General features: G+C 40.8%; 1 protein-coding gene and 1 long non-coding RNA gene across 3 annotated transcripts; one reads left to right on the top strand and one right to left on the bottom strand.

The window, feature by feature from the left end:
* Window positions 1–434: 434 nt before the first annotated feature.
* LOC130573188 (uncharacterized) lies at window positions 435–21,639 on the top strand. 2 transcript variants are annotated; one of them, XR_008965302.1, is made up of 4 exons: window positions 435–494; window positions 14,323–14,435; window positions 17,545–17,623; window positions 21,456–21,639. It is a non-coding gene; the product is annotated as an uncharacterized LOC130573188 (long non-coding RNA). The 2 variants fall into 2 exon arrangements; XR_008965301.1 differs by lacking the exon at window positions 14,323–14,435.
* GPNMB (glycoprotein nmb) lies at window positions 4,295–19,989 on the bottom strand. Its single transcript, XM_057365445.1, has 11 exons — window positions 19,741–19,989; window positions 14,712–14,861; window positions 13,889–14,032; window positions 12,313–12,492; window positions 11,075–11,233; window positions 10,293–10,601; window positions 8,992–9,114; window positions 8,164–8,266; window positions 7,084–7,289; window positions 5,557–5,644; window positions 4,295–4,831 (listed from the first exon to the last, which is right to left on the bottom strand). Exons 1-11 carry the CDS (start codon window positions 19,808–19,810, stop codon window positions 4,678–4,680), a joined length of 1,686 nt encoding a protein of 561 aa, XP_057221428.1. The 5' UTR covers window positions 19,811–19,989; the 3' UTR covers window positions 4,295–4,677.
* Window positions 21,640–21,748: the final 109 nt, after the last annotated feature.

Below are 21,748 nucleotides of genomic sequence, written 5' to 3'. Positions count from 1 at the left end.
CGGGGGTGGCGGCGCGGCCCGGACTGTCCCCCCGAACCGCCTCAGGATCCTCCGCCGGGAGCGGCTCCTCCTCCGGGGAGCGGGGCCTGGGCTCTCACAGAGTCACAGAAMCGTGGAAAGGATTGGGCTGGAACGCATTTTAAAGATCATGCAGTTCCCACTTGCCTGCCCTGGGCAGGGGCATCATCCACTAGGCCGTTGCTCAGAGAACCATCCAGCCTGGCCTTGAACGCTTCCAGGGATAATACACCTACAGCTTCCCTGGGCAGCCCTTTCCAGTCCCTCATCGCCCTCACAGTGAAAAAAAAAATTCTTGGTATCTAAACCGTTTCAGTTTGAAGCCGTTTCCCGCTGTTGTGGTGCTCCTCAGCCTTGTGTTCTCCCTTGTGCTCCCTGCCATATGCAGCTGATCTGTCGGGTGTTCAGCTGCGTCTGGACTGTGGGATTTTGCAACCAGGGCACCATACAGGTTAACCTGGGGATACATCCTGAAGGTAACTCTTTAGTACCATGGGTTGAGAACATGGGCCAGGGGATAGCTGAACAAGCATCAACATTAAGGATGGTTTGACATGTCCAGATTTGAGAGGAAAGATCATTCCCACTTGTACTGTGCTGGGTTGTTGGGCAGCTGCAAAGTGCATATGCAGTACATGGGCACTGCCATATAAACCCAAATCACATATTCCAGCTCAAGTCTCATGCTCCCTTTTAAAGGCTACGGTTTTGCCTAAACTGCACCTGGTTTGAAACATTTTTCATGGGGAAARCGTGTTTTCTGTTTGAATAATTCYTGCATAGTTTAATGGGCACAAGGTAGTAATCTCCCTATGCTTGGTTTGCTATGGAGAAAGTTGTCAGGGGTTGAGAAACTATGACCTGGSCATGTTTAAGCATTTGTATTTAATGTGGGTGAAACATATTTCCCTCCACGTCCTTCCCCTGGAAATCCTGGCATTTATGGGGACATGAAAATAAAATAATTACCATTCAGAATGTTTTTCCCTCTCTCACCAAGTATGATGGTAAAACAATGATATTAAGGTTTAAAAGGCATGGTTATGGGCGGTGTCAGACTCTTTGTGGTGGTGCCCAGCAACAGGGCGAGGAGCAAAGGCCATAAACTAAAACACAGGAGGAAGAACTTCTTTACCTTAAGGRTGGCAGAGCACCAGAACTGCAGAGAGAGATCATGGAATGTTCTTGTCTGGAGACTTTCCAAACCCACCCGGACACATTCCTTTGTAACCTACTGCAGATGACCCTGCCTTAGCAGGGGGTCTGGACTAGATGATCTCCAGAAGTCCCTTCCAACCCTAACAATTCTGTGATTTTGGAGTTCTGTGTAAATTATAAAGAACTGTAGTGATAAAAGTTTATTTTTAAAGAAAATTTGACTATGCTGTATGAGGTTGGAGGTGATCACTTGTACTAATAAGCCACAGTGGCTGGGTGTCTCTTGAAAAGTTTTGTTTGATTCCTCTACAATTCCTTCAGGGACTGSTAGTTTTTAGCCTTGATTTCAGCTTAAAAATACTTTTGGTAAGACAAAAATGCCACATTTGATGAGCCTTAATTGTGTGCTATAAAAAATATTCAAGTAGAAAAGAGGGGAGGAACAAAACAAGTTGTTTGAAACAATAGCTCAATTTTAAAAGTAATTTTTAACAAACTTGCTGCCTAACTGATGTTTCCRTTTTTCTTGATGGCATGTTTGAAAAGATGTTCTTTCTATAAAGACGATGTACATTTATGTTTGATGTCATTCTTGATGTTATTTCTCCAAAGGGAACGCCTGAAACCTGTCTTGYAACATTTGCTGACATTCACAAATCTGTTGTTTGTCAGCTGTTCTTGCCTTTGAAGGACATGGAGTTCATTTGTATCCTGATCTGTTCTGAAATTGTGTCATCTGGGTGTTAAGAAAGTCTTCTTGCTTCTCAGGTTTGTGGTGCCATTGCTCTGAGTGCACTTGAAGGAAGACTGAAAAATCAGCTCAAAAACCAATGGTAGAGCCAGGTGTGAACTGAGGGTGAGATAAATCCAGTGTTTTATGGAGGTAGATGCTGTTTTGATCAATAATTGGGCAACTCATCAAGTTGCTTATCTCACAGTTTCTCATACTGAGACAAAGAAAAGAACTCTTTAAAATCATTTCATAGTTTATTTGTCAGTGCAGTAGTTAAATTYTATTGTATAAAAGTAAAGATGTATGAAATAGAAGTTACAGCTGAAAAGGCAAAATCTTAATATAAAAATGTAGTATTCTGACACAATACTTAAAGGGAGATAGTGCAAGATATTCTTGATACTTAAAGTATAAAAAAGTTCTTAACATAYGCCTGAAAGCTGTTTTCTATGCAAAAGCTTAAGATGTCCCTGAGCATAAAGCATTTTGCAGAAACAAGATGTTTTCTGCATGTAGCCTAGGTGGTAGCTTGYATCTTCACTGATCCTGAGATGTGATAGATTTAATGTTTTCATGCTTCATTACAGGTCATCTTAAGCTTTCCACTAAAAYCCTGTCCTGCCTCAAGCTAGAGCAACAAATACAAATTACAGTCCTGCCTGACTGATAACAGAGGACATCATAACATTCAGACAGTAATTTTTGCAGAAAAYGTGTTTCCTGTAAAAGTCTGAAATAGTTTGAGATGCTAGTTCTTAGACAATAGGATGYTACTTATAAAGAAGATGGAACAATAGAAAATACACTGCTATTAATAATATAACCAAAATGGCCACAAAATAATCAAAGTTATGGGAAAACCTGGAAACAAAATAAAARAGGAGGCTGCTGAATTTTAGAACTAAAGAACTAATAACTAATCTCACAGGTATCTGCATTTTTAAAAATATCCTTTAGCAATTTAAAAGTGTCTGTGCACACTGGGAAGGGGCAGTGAAGATTAGATTCAGATTGATAAACATTTGAAAGATCTGCTAAAATAGTAGGAAAGTGTGTTTATAATTATATATTGCCTCAGGAATAGCAAACAGTATGTATCAGAGATGTTTCATGACATGGTAAATAAGCTAATTATATTGAAATACAGATCTTCAAAGAATTCAGAGTTAAAAAATGGATTGTGTAAGGTCATTTTCCCAGCCTTCCTTTTGGTTATAACCTTTACTAATAACATCAGGGGGTTTATGAAACATGAACTATAAAGAATTTTTGGCCTGTTTGCTTATCTCAGTGAACCTTTTTAGCAACCACTTCCCTTTCTGCAAATAAGAAGCTGTTCTTTTCTCATCATGCAGTAAGCCAGCCTTCAGCAGTTTGTGCTGGTCTCACACTGTGAAATGCCACGATGCTGAGTGATGAGCATGTGTGGCTATGAGGCCAGATCACTTCTGAAACGCCTCAGAATGAGTTCTTTTAATGCAGAGTTGCAGCAAGAGTGAACAAGTGAAGCTACATTGATTTTGCACAAGTTTACCTTTTCTAAGGTGCRTCATGTAAAAGCAGAAACTGGAGCAAAGTGCTCTGTTTATATTGGGGTTTTTATTTCTTTGATTTGGTGATCAGATGGGTGGATGAGCCAGCAGAAATTAATGTCTCTTTACAACAGGAAAGACAGAAACGAGAAGAGGAGAGGGCAGTTGAATGCTGCCTGTTCCTGCTAGATCCCTCGTTCTGCTGACCCTTCATTGGACATGGAGCACATATCCACCTGTCTGCCCACCTTGGGAACAGTGGTGCCACTTCAGTGGCTCAAGACCAGTGGAAGCAAAGGAGGCAAATTCAGCATCAGCAGTTGCATCTCAGGATTTTACATGGGGCTCAGAGTAAAAGTTTGAGCAGGGAGATACAGCTGATGGGTCTCATCTTGTTGCTCGGGTGTCTGTGGTCTAGTTTAGAGTGAGACTCATGCACTGGTAGCCATGTCCAGTGGGAAGCTAAGTGTGTCCAGCCCTGTTTTCTGGCCCTGAGGCCAACTGGTATTTAATGAGCTGCACCCATGCTATTGAACCCTGAAGCACAGGGTGTCAGCTGCCAAATTCACAGTGGGGAGCTCTGCCYTTGGTGGTTTCCAGAATGTAGGGTTTGCTTGGTGGGGAGCTGGCCTGCCTGGGGCAAATCTGTGCTAGGACCTTCTGAACAGTGTAACAGTGGCATCAGTTCTGTGCCAAYGCCTGGGAATAGGCCACGGCACGTTTCATTCCACAGACAGAACACGTGCCTGCCCCCCATGTCTCTCTTTCCAGCAAAGACATGAATCCTGCTAAGGCACTAAGCAGCAATAAAAACTAAGTGTTTACAAGTTGGTTGGTTGTTGGGGTTTTAGTCTTCTTTTTTTTTTTTTTTTTTTTTTTTTAATTAACTTCCCCCCCCACCCCCTTCCAGATTATGGATGAAATTAATTTTACAGGCTGCTAACCTAGAAGTAAGAAAAACTAGATAAAGATGCTTGGGTGGGGGTGTTAGTAATTCAGAAGAGTATATCCTATATCACAAGCAAGAAAAGCAAGGGCATAAAACTACCTCCTTGTTTTCTACAAAAGACTACTTTAATGTTGCTAATTGCACCAAGCCCCAAAGTTACCATCCCATCTATACGTGCTTTCACCTTAGTCCCTGGGGTGTTTTAATAACAAGAAGAAAGCCCCAATAAAGTACAGTTCAGATACAAGTCCTGTACTTATTCTAATAGTCAGTGTTACACTAAAAGTTTAAACAATGCCTGGTTTACTCTTCAGCAGAGGATTTTTCTCCRTGCTGTTAGGGAAGAAAATGGCTTTGACAGTGCTGAAGTAAGCAGCAAATCCCTCCTGCTTCTCAGTTGGATCCACACTCCTCTCAATAGGCTTGTATTGCTTGTATCTCCTGCAAGGAATGAGCAYGGTTAATTGCTGAATGACTTTTAAAAGGAGAGTCCKCATTTAGCATGTGACCAGGGCATAAGAGCACTAATCATGTGCTCATCACATTGTCTCTCCTCCTTCCCTGTTCAATCCCATCGAATGTGTGGCAGCCATAGGTCAGTGGTCGTGAAAAGGGACAAGGACACTGCTGCTCCACAGAGGTGTGTGTTTCTCACCACTCGTGTGAAAGGTGGGCACACACCTGACTCAGGAGGCTTGGTGCAGCCTCACAGTCCCAGCAGAAACATCCAAGCTAATAATGCAGCAACATGTGCTTCTGTTAACTACTGTCCTGAGTGCTCAGCACCTTTTCCCCCCGAGAATTCATTCATCAATTGTTTAATGAAGAATTTATTTGGTTTCACTGCACATATAAATCGCAATGTGCAGTTGGAGTTTGCTTTMTGCTTACATGAAGTTCCCAGGCCTGTTAGTATTACTGTTTGTGCTTATGGGCACAGAATGTAATTTTCTCTGAAAGTCCTTWATATCTGCATACTTTCTAATGGTTTTGTGGCCTAAGCCAGTGATCTCATTTTGCTGAATATTTGCCAGAATATTTGTGAGCTGCAATAGTAAAGAAACAAAAATGTAGCTAAAGCAAATATAAGTTATTTGTTTTGCTAATTTAAGCAATATTTTGACAGTTCTGTGAATTGTTTTTAAACACAGAAACTAGCAACTTACTTGTAAAGGACAAATGCCCCAATGGTACCAAAGACTGCCAGYAAGCCAAGGAAGATGAAGAGACCTTCAGTTGTTCCAGATGATGATCCTAGAGTTCAGCAAGTAGATTGATTAAGTTAGCCTCTATTTTACAATGAGATAGACTTTCCAAAGAAAATGCTGATTTTACTTATTGTTGTGCAAATTGAAGCACAGTTAGTAATTCTAATATGCTAAGCCTTGGAGGTCAGTGACTGGCAGGAGGTRGTGCTTTCACGTCCCAATCTGTAATTCTCAGTTCCACCAGGGTGTGAGTTGGGCTTTGCCAGTTTTCTCGTGTGAGCTGTGCTCCTCAGACCTATGGCTGCCCTTGTGGCATGGAAGGGAATGCAGGGCCCTGCTGGCACCCCACAAGGTGAAGCTCATTTGATCCTTGCCATTTGTTCYGCTGGGGAAATGTTTACACTGACAATAAGGTAACTTTTTGACAAAATTAGATTGGCTCGTCCAGAAGGTGACTCAAASCACCAACCCCTCTTAGATCCTAATTCTGCTTTGATTAGAGTGGAAGCCCCAAAGCACAACTCAGCTTTGACCTCTGGAGGAAACCTGGGCAGACCAGCCTTATTGGGCTAAAGCTATTCTCAGAATAGAGTTTAGAAAAACCCTYCTGCATGCTTATTTTCCCCTTTAGGAACCAGATCAGGCATTATGCCTTATTCATAATGAACTGGTAACATCGGGATTAAATAAAATCAGCAAAAAATACTATGAAAGGGTCAGTTGCTTGGCTGATAGTAATTAGAGAGTTCAGAAAAGGCAGTAGTGCATTGTAATAGGAAGTCAGGAAAGTGGGAGCAGAGACAGCATGATTGTTTAGGCTTCTGCCTGAGGCTTAGTTTAATAGTTGGTTCTGTCAAAGACTGCTGTGATAGCTATGAGCTAGACACAGATACACTCATCCAACCAAAGGTAAAGCTCCTCTTCTGAAACAATTACCCTGGGCAGACTCTAGTCACTGAGTGCTACACAGATCATTTCAGAACACGATTCTTCTTATCCTCATGCAGAAATAGAAACCTGGTCAAGGCCAATGGGTGGTAAAGAGGGCCCAGGAAGCCAACTCTGCTGCAGACATTGATTCTGTCTCAAGTGAGCTGCATTCCTCTCTATCTCTGCTATCTCTCCATGTGTGGAGTGGGCTGGCTGGCATGTTCCCATGCCTGCTTTTCTGCCCAACAGAGTTTTCTGTGGAAAATTACATTATAGCTTAAGAGCTATTCATATTCTGTGATACTGAAGAGGTTTTATAATTACTGTACTCATTGGATGATAATCATAAGTCAAACCAAGGTCTAGCACCTAAAATACCCCTAGRGAAATAATCATAATTTTATCTTTGCATGGATTCTTACACAACTGGTGCGGTCTCAGATGAAGCCTCAAGGCTTAATAAAAACCCCCCAATGTATTCCTGTGCTCTTTCCCCCTGCAGGAAAATGACCACAGGAAAAGCTTTGCCCCAAAGTCTGTTCTGTGTGGACTCACCTCCATTGACAGAGATCAGTGCACTGGCAAGGGCTTGGCTCGTGTCATCACCCAAGGTGATGTTTATGCAGTATGTCCCAGGCTCCTCAAAAGCTCTCCTRATGGTGAGCAAGCATTCATCCGTGACGACGATGGGGTCACAAACCATGCTCTTGGACACCTGGCACGTGGGGTCAGAAACTACTGTGCAGACATCTGTGGGGAGACTGGCATGGGAAGAGAGAGCACATTGCATCTRTGGGGTCCTGTCAGCCCAGTTCACACACATTGCACTGCTGCACCAGTTTTATGCCAGTGCCTGTTGAAATCAGTGGCATTAAAGTAATTCAAGAATGCTTTATTAACACTATATGCATTYTTTGCATAGCTATGTATTTTTATATGTGCATGTGGATTTTATATAGAATGCATTTATACAATCTATATAATCATCTGCTTATTTTCCTTACCATGCATTTTATGGTGATCACAGGATTGCCTATATCAAATCAACTTATAAAGTCCATTATCTTTGATAGACATCATTAAGAAAGGAATGCAGACTCTTATAAGTCAAAAGAGAGAACATTCCCTTAAGAGAGGATAATTGTATTCCAGTGATATTACCAATGTGTTTCTTGTACTTCTTGATCCTCTCAACTCTAACCTTCTAAGAGCTAGGAATATTAGTTCAATGTTTTCCGATCCAAAAAAATTGCTTGGACTCACCCATTTACTCCAAGTGTCTAACACACATGGCCAAAAAGAAAGGATTTCCTTACAATTTCAGTAAACTGCTTCCCATTTTACTGTAAGTGCTGAAATCTTGTCTTGGCCAGGAGGCTATAAATTGTTTCTTCCCACAATGAGTTCCTTATTTTTACTGAGACTGGTTATTTGCTCAGAATCCTAAGTGCCTGGCAATAGCCTCTCTTGGCATAGTTTAAAAATGAGACTTGCATTATCTTTCGTTCCRGTCAAGAAATAGAATCATTGCAGTTCCCAAATTTTGTTCATACATCTGCATCTAAGCCCAGACAGCATTCCAGCACCTAATTATTTTCAAAGAGGAAAGATTGACAGCTTCATTCACACACTTACCTCCCTTGGCAGGTAACAACAAAGTCAACCAGTGGGTTTTCAGCTTGACTTTCTGTCATCTGGATGCTTGTCATCTGAATAATATTTACCTCAAGGATTCCCTCTGGGAGAGGAAACACATATCAACTGTAGGACACATGACAAGCTCTGAAGTCTATGTGTACTGAGCCTCAAGTGTTTGGCTGATGCTCAGTTCAGGTCTTGTTTTCCATAATTTCCTCCCTCCCTTAGCACTCCTCTTGAAGGCTTTGAAAGCTGAGAAATTTTCCAGTGCTTTCCCTGTGAGGCTACTCCTTTCTGGCCTGTTTTTTTTCCTCATTATTTACTTATTTTACTAAATCACCTCCCACTACATGAGATTTCTTTGCATTCAAAGGTCAGTTCAACCTTATGTAAATCCCCTCCCCAGCCCATGTGCCCCTGCAGTGGCAGGTTCAGAAGCTGGTGATACAGAAAAGAGTGACACGATGCACATCCCTGCCAGCACGTGCCCATTTTCCAGCACAAATGCCTGGAAACCCCACATGATGTTTGCTGATGGGATCAATTATTAGTAGGCATCGAGACCAAGGTCCAGCCTCACATGTCTGAAACAAAAGAATCATAACCTCTGCACTAGGCCCTTGCAGAGTGCAGGCAGAAAACAAAGCTAGCCAGTTAGATGTCTGTACATTAATCCCTAAATCCTCAGCTATGTCCATGAGAAGGATCTTATTGTGGGTCTCATGTATTTGATAAAAATGTGTCTAAATAAATGTTATATCTCTACCATCCATTGCTTTTCATCCTTAACACCATTTCTGTTCAGGGGCTGACCCACATCCTTACCTACAATATCAATACCACTTCCRTAGTATCCATTTCTGTAAATATGGCAACCTCCATCAGGATTATCCTCCACTGATTCAACAGTGGGAGTAGAGTCAGGATCAGCAGATGCATCAGTCGTTACTGTTGAAGGGAGAAGGAATAGATGTGCAACTTTAGAACAAGCTCAGCTTAGGGGTAGTCTGTACACAGCCCTGAATTTGACCGCCTTCATTCCATCAGCCATCCGTGACTTTGGCTTGGAGCTGTGCAGTCATGGATGGACATGTGTGAGGTCATGGCAAAAATCCCAAAAGGAAACACAAGTGCCCAGCTTTAGAACCCTGGAGTGGCCAGGAGCCTCACTCCRAGAGCCACCTGGCTACTCACCCATCCCTGTGAATTACACTACAAGGTGTAATAMAGTTAAATACTTCTTTAAAATCCCCCAATCAATTATATAAGAAATCCAAAGGCCAATAAAACATTTAAAATGCTTTTTTAAAAGCTGGTCTTTTCCCACTGCTCTAGTGGAAAAATGAAGAGGGGAAGTGGTAAAAATTATATCTTTCCTTTCATTTTTCATTCTCACTCAATATTTTGGTAAGAGCACATATTAAAAATATGAAATTTGAAAAATATAGCCACATTTAAAATTTCATAGTAGCAGTATTATAGCTGAAACTGCAGGCCTTCTGCAAACCTTAAAACCCTCTGAGATGATAAACCAATGCTGAACATAATAAAAGTTATTCTGAACTATGTTAGTCAATAAATTTAAAGTAGAAAAGCTGTTYTGGGTTAATGCCACATGGAAATCCCATCTTTTTAAATATGACTAGCTTTTTCTAGTTCAATCCAATCTCATTTAATTTTGGATGGAAGTCAATGCAATCCAGATAGGAACTTGCTGTAAGAGTATTCTGAAATTCCTCTTTCTCACTTGAAATTTGCATCTTACCTCAGAAGATGACCYTGAGTAGACAAAGCTAAAATCCCCTGACTGGGTGTGCCAGAGAAAATGCAAACAAACTTCCTTTTTTGTTCACCTGAAGACCTTTGTATGCTGTAGGACTGGTGGTAGAACCGGATGCATAAGGAGATAAATGTGCAAGTGATCCCTAGCATAGAACCATCAAAGAGTTTATGCTTATTGATTCTGTCTCTAAACCAGTTTTACAGAGGGTTTGCAGAGGCTTGCAGCTCTTTAATGAATGAAACTACTAAAAATAAGTAATACTACTAAAGATATTAACTTAAAATATCAGAATATAGAGTTTTAGCACAGCTCCTAATGCCACTGGTGTTTGATCAATGCTTACCTGCTGAGGTGGGKGGTGGTGCAGTGGGTGTCACTGGCTTGCAAGGTACAGGTATGATGGCTTGGACAGTTAAATTCAGAGTGAAGTTTCCTTGCAGAGTGTAGGTGTGAGATGTACTGGAACCGCTGGCTACAAATAAGCCACTTCCATCTCCAAAGTTCCATTTGTAGGAGATGGCAGAATTATTCARGTAGTGGCTGGGATCGTGGATCTTCACATCAAATGTGATTGGTGAGTCTTTGATGAAAATGGAGTCTGAGAGGTTGCGGTCGTGTTTTTGATACATACTCACAGATATTGGAATTTTGTCTGGGGGAGGGGGTGAAAAAAGAAGTAAATAAATAAAGCAGAGATACCTGGCTGCAAATAACAAACARTTCCAAAATCCCTGAAGAGCAACAGCCAGAATGTGAGACATTAACATGGTATCTTTAATACAAGTTTCTACTTTTATTCGATTTAAGACCTGAGGAGTGAATGTCAGTAGGAAACAGTTACTCAGAGCATATGGGAGCGAATGAGGAATCACAGACATCTGTGGAAGATGTGTTTCCTCTCACAAATCATTTTTCATTACAAAGCAGAGGTGTCACCACTAAGTTAGACACAAAGCTAACTTATGCTATTCAAGGCAATTTACCAGAGATTCCACTTTCATATTAAAAACCTTTCTCAGACCAGTATCTTCTATTCTTGCCAGATGTTGCTTGTGCTGAATTTTTTTAACATCTCAGCAACAAATACCCCCAGCATTTCATTACAGTTTATTCCAGCACACTCACCTGTAACAAGATAATCAGCTTTTGCTCTTGCAATYGGAACAAATCCCGAACGCCCTCTCCTGTAAATGGACACTGCCATCCCGTGTGTRCCAAGAGTGATATTTGCTGTGTTGACTGAAAAGTTTGTTGAAGATCGTCCCGTTGTTTGGTAATACTGACCTGAAACAGAATATGAATGTAACATTTTTCCCTTCAGCCTTGCTGCAAGTTGTTCCATGAAAGGAAATGTTTCTAAGAATCTTGGATTGTCTAAATCAAAATGAATAGTTTAGAAATGTCTTCCAATAATCTGTCAGGTTATTGACTGGATACTTTTACAATGTGTTTACTCATACAAATTCCAGTTTTTCAAAGTTGTCAAAAAGATGTCCCAAATTCACTAATCCAAGAAAAAATTGCCAAGACATCTACATCTTTCCAAAGCAATTACATTACATTAAGTCATTAGGGTTATGTAGTGGGTGGTGTGAAGCATTTTAAGTGATCTTGYGTTTGCTTTCAGTGTAGCCAGAAGATATAATACCCCTTGCTTCATACTCTCAAACCAATTGTATAAATTTGATTATTTGTCTTTTTAACAGCTGATTGACGTAGGTAAATAGTATCACCTCTGCATAAAATTTGTGCTCAGAATATTATTTTTTTTCACTCATAGTGATACTGATAATGATACTGATTTGGCCAGGTGAACTGAGGGTACTAAGATTTAGTACATATCTAATGGCAGGAATAGCCCAACCATTACATAGTCAGGAGCAGGAAACATTGAAAATCAGCAYCTGTGACCAGAGCAGCAGCACAGCCAGTGGCAGTTCTCACCTCCCTAGAGACAAGAAGTGCTGCATGGTTAAACTGGTGATACACAGCACTGGTTTCTCTCTTAAATCTAAGGGTCTTAAGTGACAGTGAGCTGTCAATAAATCATCTGACTGACCCGCTCTGTCCCTCTGTTTTCCCAGAAAAAGATCTTGAGTACTGCTGAAAGGAAATTAATTTTCTTAAGTTGTAGTACTGTGAATGCAGATTTAAAGGGAATCTTCTGGTAATCCATGATTTCTACACCAAACACCGGATGACCTCTCTGGAAAACTGGGCAATTAATTCAGTATTTCCACTCAAGAGTGTGGAATATTTTTCAAAGGGTTTTTAATGAAACATGTTTGACAAATGTGTTGTGTACAAAGGGAATAAAAGGTTTTCAGGATCACCCCAGCCAAGGCACATGTTGCAGTACTGACCAAAAGTGTGAAACACRTAGACAAAGTTCCTTCTCCTCCAGCCAGGGTGATGAGGGAAAGGACGTCCGTCTGGGAATACATTATGGCTGTGGTTGCTTGAGCAGTTTCCCCAGCCACAGCTGTCAGTCCATTCAGTCCAGTTGTAGACATAGAATTGCTGATCCCCAAAAACTGGAGGATCTAAGGATAGAAATAGGACATTTTCTGGTTAACTGAGAAATGTGCAGAAAGTCAGGAAACAGGAGGCAAACYCCACAGGATATGGCAGTTACTGCATTTAAACAACAGGTGAAGTAGGGTGTTTTTAGACTGATGTTCATTCTTTTTTTCTGAGATTGTGCTTTGTTTGGTTTTAAACATAAACACAAAATTGCTCTATCTTGGCACTGTTCTATTGAGAAGTTTAAAAAACTGTACTGGCTCATAGGCCAGTCACAATTTAAAAGTTCTTGCCCAAAAACTTGCTGTTGACTACACAGGATGCTACTGTTCCACTGAGGATARTGGGGCTACCTGAATATTTGGCAAGCAGAATCTAAAATTTTAAGTACAAAGAGTGGCTGGGAAAGCACTGTGAGGAAGTGACTTCATTTGTTTTGTCAGAAAAGGTTTCTATGACACCTTTAAATAACTTAGACATGAATTTCTACTGTTTTCTGAATAATAAATAGAAATTTTCCTCCCCCAAACAGCACAGCAGATATTGAGTATGGATATCAGCTGCTAACAAAATATTAGGCAGTTAAAAATAATGGAACTTAGCCTGACAAAAAACTTGCTGATATGCCTTGAAATGAAAATTTCTTTGATCAATAAAAAAGKTTGTTGAACATTTATGAATTCAGAGGATGAAAGGTAGAACAGCATGTGTTGTTCTAGATCCAGCAGCTTAAAACACTGGAATTATGATAGGCTCTTTTCTCCAWGTAGTAGTAAATGAGATGAAAAAGGGTGACTTTCTGAGGAAAATATTGGTTGATTTTTAAATGTTTGTTTGTTTTGATATGAATTCCTAAAATGTGTGAGTGTGAGATTTATTCTTTCTTGAGGTTTTTTTTTCAAGATGCAGATATGGTTACTGAATTCTATAATTCATAATCGAAAAAAAAAAAAAAAAACCCCTTCAAGTTTACAAATTGACATCTTTATGAGTTTGAAAGAAAACAGTGTGATGGTGCAATATTGTGCCTGAGTTGAAAAGCAGTAACAGTTCTGTTGGGAAGCCGGATTGTGTGACTGTTTTGGGAAGACAAGTTTATAATGATGGTCAGTCTTTAATTATCTGGTCAATGTACTTATAATGGGACAGAACACTAAAAATCACTAAAACCACCACAGTGATCTTCTTAGGAAAGAAACTGGTGTGGCACAGGCTGGGTATGCATGGGAAATGTTATCAGTTATCAATTTTCAGTTATCAGTTAAATCCAACATGGCTGTTTTTTGTCGGGGGTGCCAGTGACACTTCCAAAGCTCAGTGCCACATTCCAGCAGCACCAGGCAGACCCAAAGCTCAGTGCCACATTCCAGCAGCACCAGGCAGATGTGCATGGTGCAGGAAGTGGCCATTACCTACCCTGGGTGCAATTTCTCCTGTATACAATGTTGCCATCATTATCTTCCGTTTGGCACTTAGGAAACTGCAGAGTCACAGAAAAGGTCACGTTGGATCCTACAAGTGCTGGGCTATCGCTGTCCAGTTTGGCTGTCACCCTTCCACCTGTAGAAATGAAAATTGGTCTTCACTGAAGCAGAGGGTGCATCAGAGGAGAAGCTACCATCAACTGTGCACTACTTACATTTAAAAAGTGTTATTGATTACCCTTTTTTCTAAGGGGTTTCGTGCTCCTACGTCACTTATCAAAACCCCAACTTGAAACAACTAGAGGGACTCCGCATTTTCCCCCAGATCACTTGGTCTACCATTAGTTTTTTTCCTAGAGCTAAGAATATAGTTTTCTACCCTTGGGSKYMAWWWWWTYYMAARGRRRAAWTTTTTTTTCTCCCCAGGGATACAAYCATCAGCCCTCAGCTCAGACCAGGTGACAATAAATACGGTCTTTACTGAAACTGAAGCCCACATGCCCCATGGAGGTAGCAGTTGAAGGTACCTGTCCTCCAGGGTATGTTTCACATCATGGATTGTTCTAGATCCCTGACCATCAATACTTCTTAATAAGTATTAATGTCTGAGACTAGTCATAATGGGAAAGCATTTTAGGGAATAACTCACTGTTCTGCTTCCTCAGACAACCCATTGGGAATGGTATCACACCCAATCATCTCTGACTTGCTATTCTGTKGATATTGCCCCTGTGAAAATGCACTCTAGCACCTGCATTGTGGTGGATTTTCGGGCCAGATTTTYGAGTGTCTTTGAAATGTGTATGTGCAATCACCTTTCCAGCAGTCCCTCCATCTGGGATCTCCTTCTTCCCAGAAAGGATAAAGCYTTTCATTCCATTCATTTTGATCACTAGACCAGCCTTCTAGCTTCTTGTAGGATGTGACAGGAGAAGTACTTGCTTGGCTCAACACATCTTGAAACCCTAGAGGGAAAACCAAACATCAGTATAAATGTAATGCAATTTTCCCTACTACTTTATAAAAACATCATTCCTGAGCTGAACTTTAATCATGTACTGGTAGAAAACTTTCCACCGGTAGAAAATTACAGAATTTTATCATTGCAGCTAAAAACACTTAATCAACTATRATCAACATAAAGACAATTCCTCTACTGTCAGACTGACACTTTTTTTTCCAAATTGCAGTATTGCAAACTTCCCAGACAAAGAATAAAATTGTTTTCAATGTTTTGACCATATCAGAGCAATTGTTTTATGAGAATTTACATAACCCTGCAACAGTCATGCTCTCTGCACAGAGGTTGCTTGATTTCTGACTGCTTTGCCTGGTAATAAATCAACGACTAAAAGGCCAAGAGGATAAATTCACTCTGTGTCTGAGTTGTGCTCTAGTGGAAGTTATGCCAGGAATTAATTTTGAGYCAGTGCAGCTCCTTTGGTGACTTGGCTGGTGGTTTGGGTGGGAGGGGTGGAATCAATTATAACAGAAGCTGGTATTTCCAGAAAAGGAAATTTAGAGCTGAATAGTAAATTYAATGTGTTTATAATATAACAACAATAACATATTAGCTTCATGGCTGTTATTTAAAAATGGCTCAGATATTAAATAACTTCAGTAACCTCTTTCTTCTCATATGACTACAACTGATGGCCTCAAACCTTTCCCAGGCTTCTAGGATCCCTCTTTCTGTCACAACATAAATATCCAAGCAACCTGTAGGAGCATGTTGGCCACWGTAGGATGCCATAAAAATATGTAAATAAGTAGGCTTATGGGCACAGTTCCATTAAAGCCTGGAGGCTTTAAAGAGCTCTGCCATGTTCATCAACTAAGGTAACTGCTGGATGTGCCATTCTGTCACAACATCAACAGAGCTCGGATTTCTGCTTTTCATGGCTTTACTGTAAAGGGTCAGCTGATGAAGAATGCTTCTGAGATTTATACCCAAGTGCAACAAAGTTCTGGATGACTTCAAGGAAAATGCAGAGACCTGTAAGAAGGGCAAGAATTGCCCCGTGTGCTGTAACCCAACCGGTTGTGTTGGAATTTCTCCAAGCTTTGGAAAAGGCACAGAGCAGGTGTAGCCAGTTTAAGCAGAGTCTTTAGAAATGGGTGGCTCCTAATTTTAGTGCAAGAGAGAACCAGAGAAACAGCTCAGAAGAAGAGACAAGAGCTACTTTCTCTCGGTGTTTTTTCACCCAGTGAGATCTCTGCTGGGCAGGAAGAACATCCCTTTGCCAGTCCCATCTCAACTTGGAGCTGGCGCTGGTAGCTCTCTCCCCAGTCTTGAGGAGTGAAAGTTTTGAGGAAAATAACAGATTTTCACTCAGAGACACGATCTCCCACAGTCTTTTGCCCTCCTGGGACCCCTTGCAGTCTCACTTAAATCACTTGATTGAAGTGATTTGATTAAATCACTTTCCTGCAGATTTAATATATTTTGATGTGAACAAGCATAACATTATGACTGGTATTTACTTAATGACCTGTATCACATGCTGTATTGTTTTGAGTCTTGGTCAGAAGAAGAGTTTGGTAATGTTGTTGTTCAGAAATTTTGCTCAGGAAAAGAAGCAGATTAGCAACTATAAAAACACTTCACAAAGGCTTAGAAAGTTCAATTACACTTCAGGTGTTGTTAAATTAATGTGTCATTTTACTCAAAGTAAATGGCACCATAATTTTTGTAATTTCTTTTTCCCATACTCTTTATCTAAAATAATTTAATTAACAAAAATGTTTTTATTTTGTCAGATCAAAACTTTTCAATCATTGTTTTTTTTTTCCCAAATGTTCAATTTATCAAAAAGAGCTGGAGCACTTGTAATTTTATAAATTTAATTAAATTTATAATTTAATTAAATTAAATTAAATTTGTAATTTTTAATTTTGAGTTTTCAATAACAATCCTTCAATTCAGAATTCATTTTCTAATCCAGTAATAACTGTTGCCACTGCTTTTAAATCACAAGCTCCTTAGGCATTTCTTTGCCTCCCTGATGTGCTTTGTTTCTTTGAATCAAATATAAAACATTTCACAAGTTTGAGGACAAGACAAAGATGGTTTTTCAGATGAGGAAAGSCTTCTGCACTAGTTTCTCTAACACATGGAAATGAAGATTTTCAGTTGGGGAATTTAAAGGAACAAAAAGCTTKAATGTATTTCTTTTCTAACAATGAAAACCACTCAGGAACAGATGTTGGTCATAACCAAAATCAGAGCAATTCAGTTCAAAATAGAGTAATGTTATGATCCMAGGAAGAGATTACTGTAATAGTTTTGGTGAGGTGAGCAAAGGAGARAAGATCTTATACTTTGATTGACTTTCTTCTTTCTCTTTCTGGTGAATGCTTTCATTTTGGTGAAAAATGTAACAAAGACAAGAAGTTCAGTATTTCCTGTGATAGTGTGTTAGCCATGGAATAGAGAATGAGAGCCAATGTTAGGACAGCAGAAACAGAAAGATGATCCAGCTAAAGAGGATAAAAGTGTATTAGAAGTAAAAATGCTGATGGGATGGCATCAGACAGTAACATAAACTTTCTAAAGTTATGTATAGAAATATAATAAAGCAGGACACAAAAAGAATTTGAGGAACAACTTGCAAAAACATTAAAACTATGATTTTTTTTTTTTCTCAGATATAAACTAAGTTGGAAATCTTGCCAGGAAGTTTAAGGCCAAAAGATGATGTAGATGCAAAAGAAGCATTCTGGRCAGGTAAGGGAATAGCACAAAAGTCAAATTGGTCAATTGGTTTATATTTTCATTCACAAAGCAAGAACATAAGAGGTTTCTGTGATGGGATTTTTTTTTTACAACGAGAAAAAATATCTCTCAAAATGAAGTGTTGGCACAAAAAACRCAATTATAGAACAAATCAACAAAATGACAAAGTTGTCTAGCTAGGATGGCCCAAGTATGGAAGTTATTCAAGAGTGAAATAAATGAGCTATTAACTGTAGCATGTAACATCTTGCTTAACACTGCTTCAGTGACTGAGAAACAAAAATTGGCAAATGYGATGACAGTTTTTAAAAACAGTTCCAGGGAAGATTTAGAGGATTAAAAAAAAACTTTGGGGCTCAAGTTGGAGAAGCTGGTAGGAACAGCAGTGAAGAACAGAGTGAGTAGGTACATTGCATTAATATGATATGCCATAAAAGGAGTGCATTGCTCACAAACATATTCTGAGTTTTGCTGAGGGAGACAGAGAGCATGGGAACAAGGCTGACCTGCTTATTACAGTCTGCTTGAGCTCCAGACAGCACTTGATGAGGTCCCTCGCTAAAGGAACATAAAGCAATTAAGTTACCATGGGATAAGAATGAAGGATTTCACATGAATCAATGATTGGTTAGGATATGGGAAAAAAGTTATAAGTGCCCGTTTTCTCAGTAGCTAAAATAATTTAAAATGTTATAAGCTGGAAAAGAGGTAAACAGCAAAGTTCTTTAATCTACTGAAGACCGTGCAATAAAGTAATGGAGGACTGTATGAAACTCAGCGATTCAAGAATAAAACTATGAAATTCAGCAGTTAAATGTAACCTTACTTTGAGAATGAGGGGCTCTCAACTAGCTCTAAACTCAGAAATGGGATCTTGCCGCTTTACAGTTTTGAATGCAGTGCTCATTGGTGGTTAAAAACCTGGGAAAAGGCTAGATAGAGAACAAAGATGAGAACATCATTACAGCATTGTATAATGCTGTGTCTTGAGTACTGTATGCTCTGTTCTCTGCAGCTCAAGCAGGGTATAAAAAACCTGAAAAAATACAGAGAGAGGTGGCGAGGACGCTACAAAGGGATAGAATTGTTTCCATATGAGGACAGCTAAATAGACTGTGTCTTGAAGCCTGGAGAAGAGGTGACAGAGGAGAATATAAAAACAGAATCATGAACAGCATGGAAGAAGAAGGTGAAAGTACAAAAGTTAAGGAGAATCAAATGAAACCAGCAGGTTACCRGTTCTAAGTACATGAAAGGTACTTCTTCACATAAGGCACAATTAAGGTGTGAAATTTTTTGCTGGCAGGATGTAGTGTGTCCCAAAAAATGTACACGTGTTGCAATGAAAACCCAAATGCATGAACAGATGGAAGAAGTCTAGTAAAAACTGTTAAATACAATGACTCTGCATCTGACAGAGGCAATTTCTGGGGCTATAAATCATCAAAAGCTGGGAAAGTGTCCTGACCTGCCCAGCTGTACATCCAGCACTGCTCTCCATTGGAGGCAGGTAAAATGCTAGATGAATGCTCAGATGGACTTCASCTTTTAAAGTCTTCCATTTCCATACTTACATTCTGGAATTTGAGCACAAAATACAATTTTTACATTCCCAGCCCTGAGCTCAGGGGGTCATCCTAAGGCTTGAGTCAAACTGGGAGTCCAGAATGAAGCAGAAGATCAGCCCAGTCCCCACGGTGGCTGAGGTTAGGGATGCACAGGACTGAGTGTCCCAGCGGGGAACACTGTCCCTAACCYGGCATCTCCCAGCCACAGCTGAGCCAAGCAAGCTGTGCAAAGTCCATTCTGCATCTGCCTTTTTAGCCACGCTTGAACTGGAGAAATATTGCTAAAAATTTACTGCCGAGAGCCGAGGTTTAGCCCCAGCCAGCTCCGTGCACCCAGGGAGCAGATCCCTGAGCAGTTCTCAACACGCTTCTCCAGCTCAGGCACCTTTTCCAGCCCGATCCAGGCAGCCCTGAGGTGAAGCAGCCATCCCCTGCTGTTCCCAGGCGCGGCTCCAGCAGCCCCRCAGGTGCACGGAGCTTTCCCTGCGCCGCTTTGGGACACGGAACACGGGGGACAGGAGGGACCAGGGGATCACTCACGTGTGGCGGCAGCACMCAGCACCGCTTGGGCCAGCAGCAGCAGTCCGAGGTGGTGGCGAGCACCGCTCATGGTTCCGGAGCCCCGGGCCGGCTCGGCTCCTGCCTGCGCACCGGAATCCTCCGGTCCCTACTGCGAGGTGGGAATGAAGTTTCTCCGCTGCTCTGCTCTCCGATTAAATGAAGGGCCCCGGGACTCATCATGTGATGGAATTAAGCAGAGATGCATGATTTTGTCTTCAGCTTCTTTCAGCTCATGTGCTTATGACTCACTCCCTTTGCTTTCAGCATTCCCTGRGATTTCTGAGAGACCTGTTTGGAGCCACACCATTCACCTCACAGGCATTTTCATACTAGTTTTGCACCATGATCAATTTTTGTGCTTAATTTGTTTTTAAATTAGGAACATTTATTTCCAGAAATCCAAATTAGCTCTTGCCCCAGCCTGATTTACAAGCATTACTGCAACAGCTCACTGYSTTTGGTGAGCCCATCTCTACTTAAMCCCGTGGCTCTCCCCGTGTGCTGGGCAACAACTGTAAACTAAATGGAAAATGGCCGATTCAAACACATCTCTTGACTTGGCTCCTGATCASAGTTGATTGTTAAGGAAAACTTATTTAAACATTTAGTGGGTACATGCCTATCCATCCAAGCATGGCTGGAGRTCCCCTCACAGCAGTGATGGCCACTCAATATCAAGCTCACAAGCTGCYGTGAGCCACACGCAAATTCTTGATTGTGTAAACTTCATGGATTGTAGCAATAAACCAAAAATAGACTTTGCTGCCAAACCTAATAATGAGGTACAACCAATGGCTCAAGAGGACCAGCACAGACTGGCAAACTGCACTTAGTGGTTCAAATTCAGGTTCAGTGTGCTGCCCCAGCCCAGGTGTTGTTCTGCAGGCAGTGCAGCAGCTGGTTTTCATTGAAGCCCTGGCAGCCTTGTGAAGTTTCTTGCTGTTGTTTGCAGCAAAGAACAACTATGGTAAGATGGCAAGGCGTAGAGCCAAGTACAAGAGATCAGTCCTCGAGAGAAAATTGAGAGGAGTTTCAGTGATCCCAAAGAACAGCACTCATAAGCGTGACACTGGCTAGCCAGAAAACAGTGAGTTGGGCAACAGTAAACCATTTTCATTTTGGGCAGGGCAGGTGGAAGTCCATAACTCCAAAGCTCTGTCAACAGAATGAAGAGATTGCACAATGGAAGGAGATTTTATAACTCTGATATATCTTTTTTTTTTTTTGGGTGGTTGTTCTTAGTTTCTTCCATTTTTGTAGTGTTTTCTATTAGTTGTGTAAGATAGTACCCGTACCCAAAGCACCCCAGCCAGAATTTCTCTCAGTAAGGCAGGCTCTGATGTCCAGTCCTGTGGATCTTGTAGACTCCATGCTCCAACACCCTCCTGGCTGGAGCCAACTCTCCTCCCTCCTACTGCCAGCCAAGGAGCAGGGTGAAGGCAATAGCCTTCGGGGTACAGGCTTGTTTAAACTAAGCCCTCATTATCTGGCAGAAAGGAGGGGGAGATAAATCGAAGTCAAAGCTGTGACTGACTGTGCAAAAAAATCATATGACTGCAGTGTCCTCATGTGATTGCTTTTTTTGTTATTCAATCAACTGCATTCCCAGTTGAAATTTCAGGTTTTGAAGGCATTCACAATTATTTTTTAAACCATGTGGGACATTAACTTTAATTGCACTCCTTTGTTTTCAGGTTGTTGATCCTAGAAGTGAAAAGTGACCTTCAAACACTGTGGTTCAGCACTGGGAGCCTGATCCAGTCTGCTGGGGAGAAAGGAGGTCTGAATTCTTATTCCCAAGAGAGTTTTGAGAACCTCCAGAAGAAAACTGCTGACAACAAATGCCCGTTAATTAAAACCAAAAATTTATCAGCCTAAAAACAATAAAGTTGGTTARGATGGAGTTTTTTTTTGCCATGTTATTTGATACATGAAATTGTTACATAAATTTTGAGTGACAGTCTGAATAAGAACCAGCTGGTAGAAA

This window comes from Malurus melanocephalus, unplaced genomic scaffold, assembly GCF_030028575.1.
Source record: "Malurus melanocephalus ecotype Western Australia unplaced genomic scaffold, MMel_1.1 scaffold_53, whole genome shotgun sequence".
Lineage (NCBI taxonomy): Eukaryota > Metazoa > Chordata > Aves > Passeriformes > Maluridae > Malurus > Malurus melanocephalus.
The sequence above is the reverse complement of the archived record's forward strand: the minus strand, read 5'-3'. Positions and strand labels throughout refer to the sequence as shown.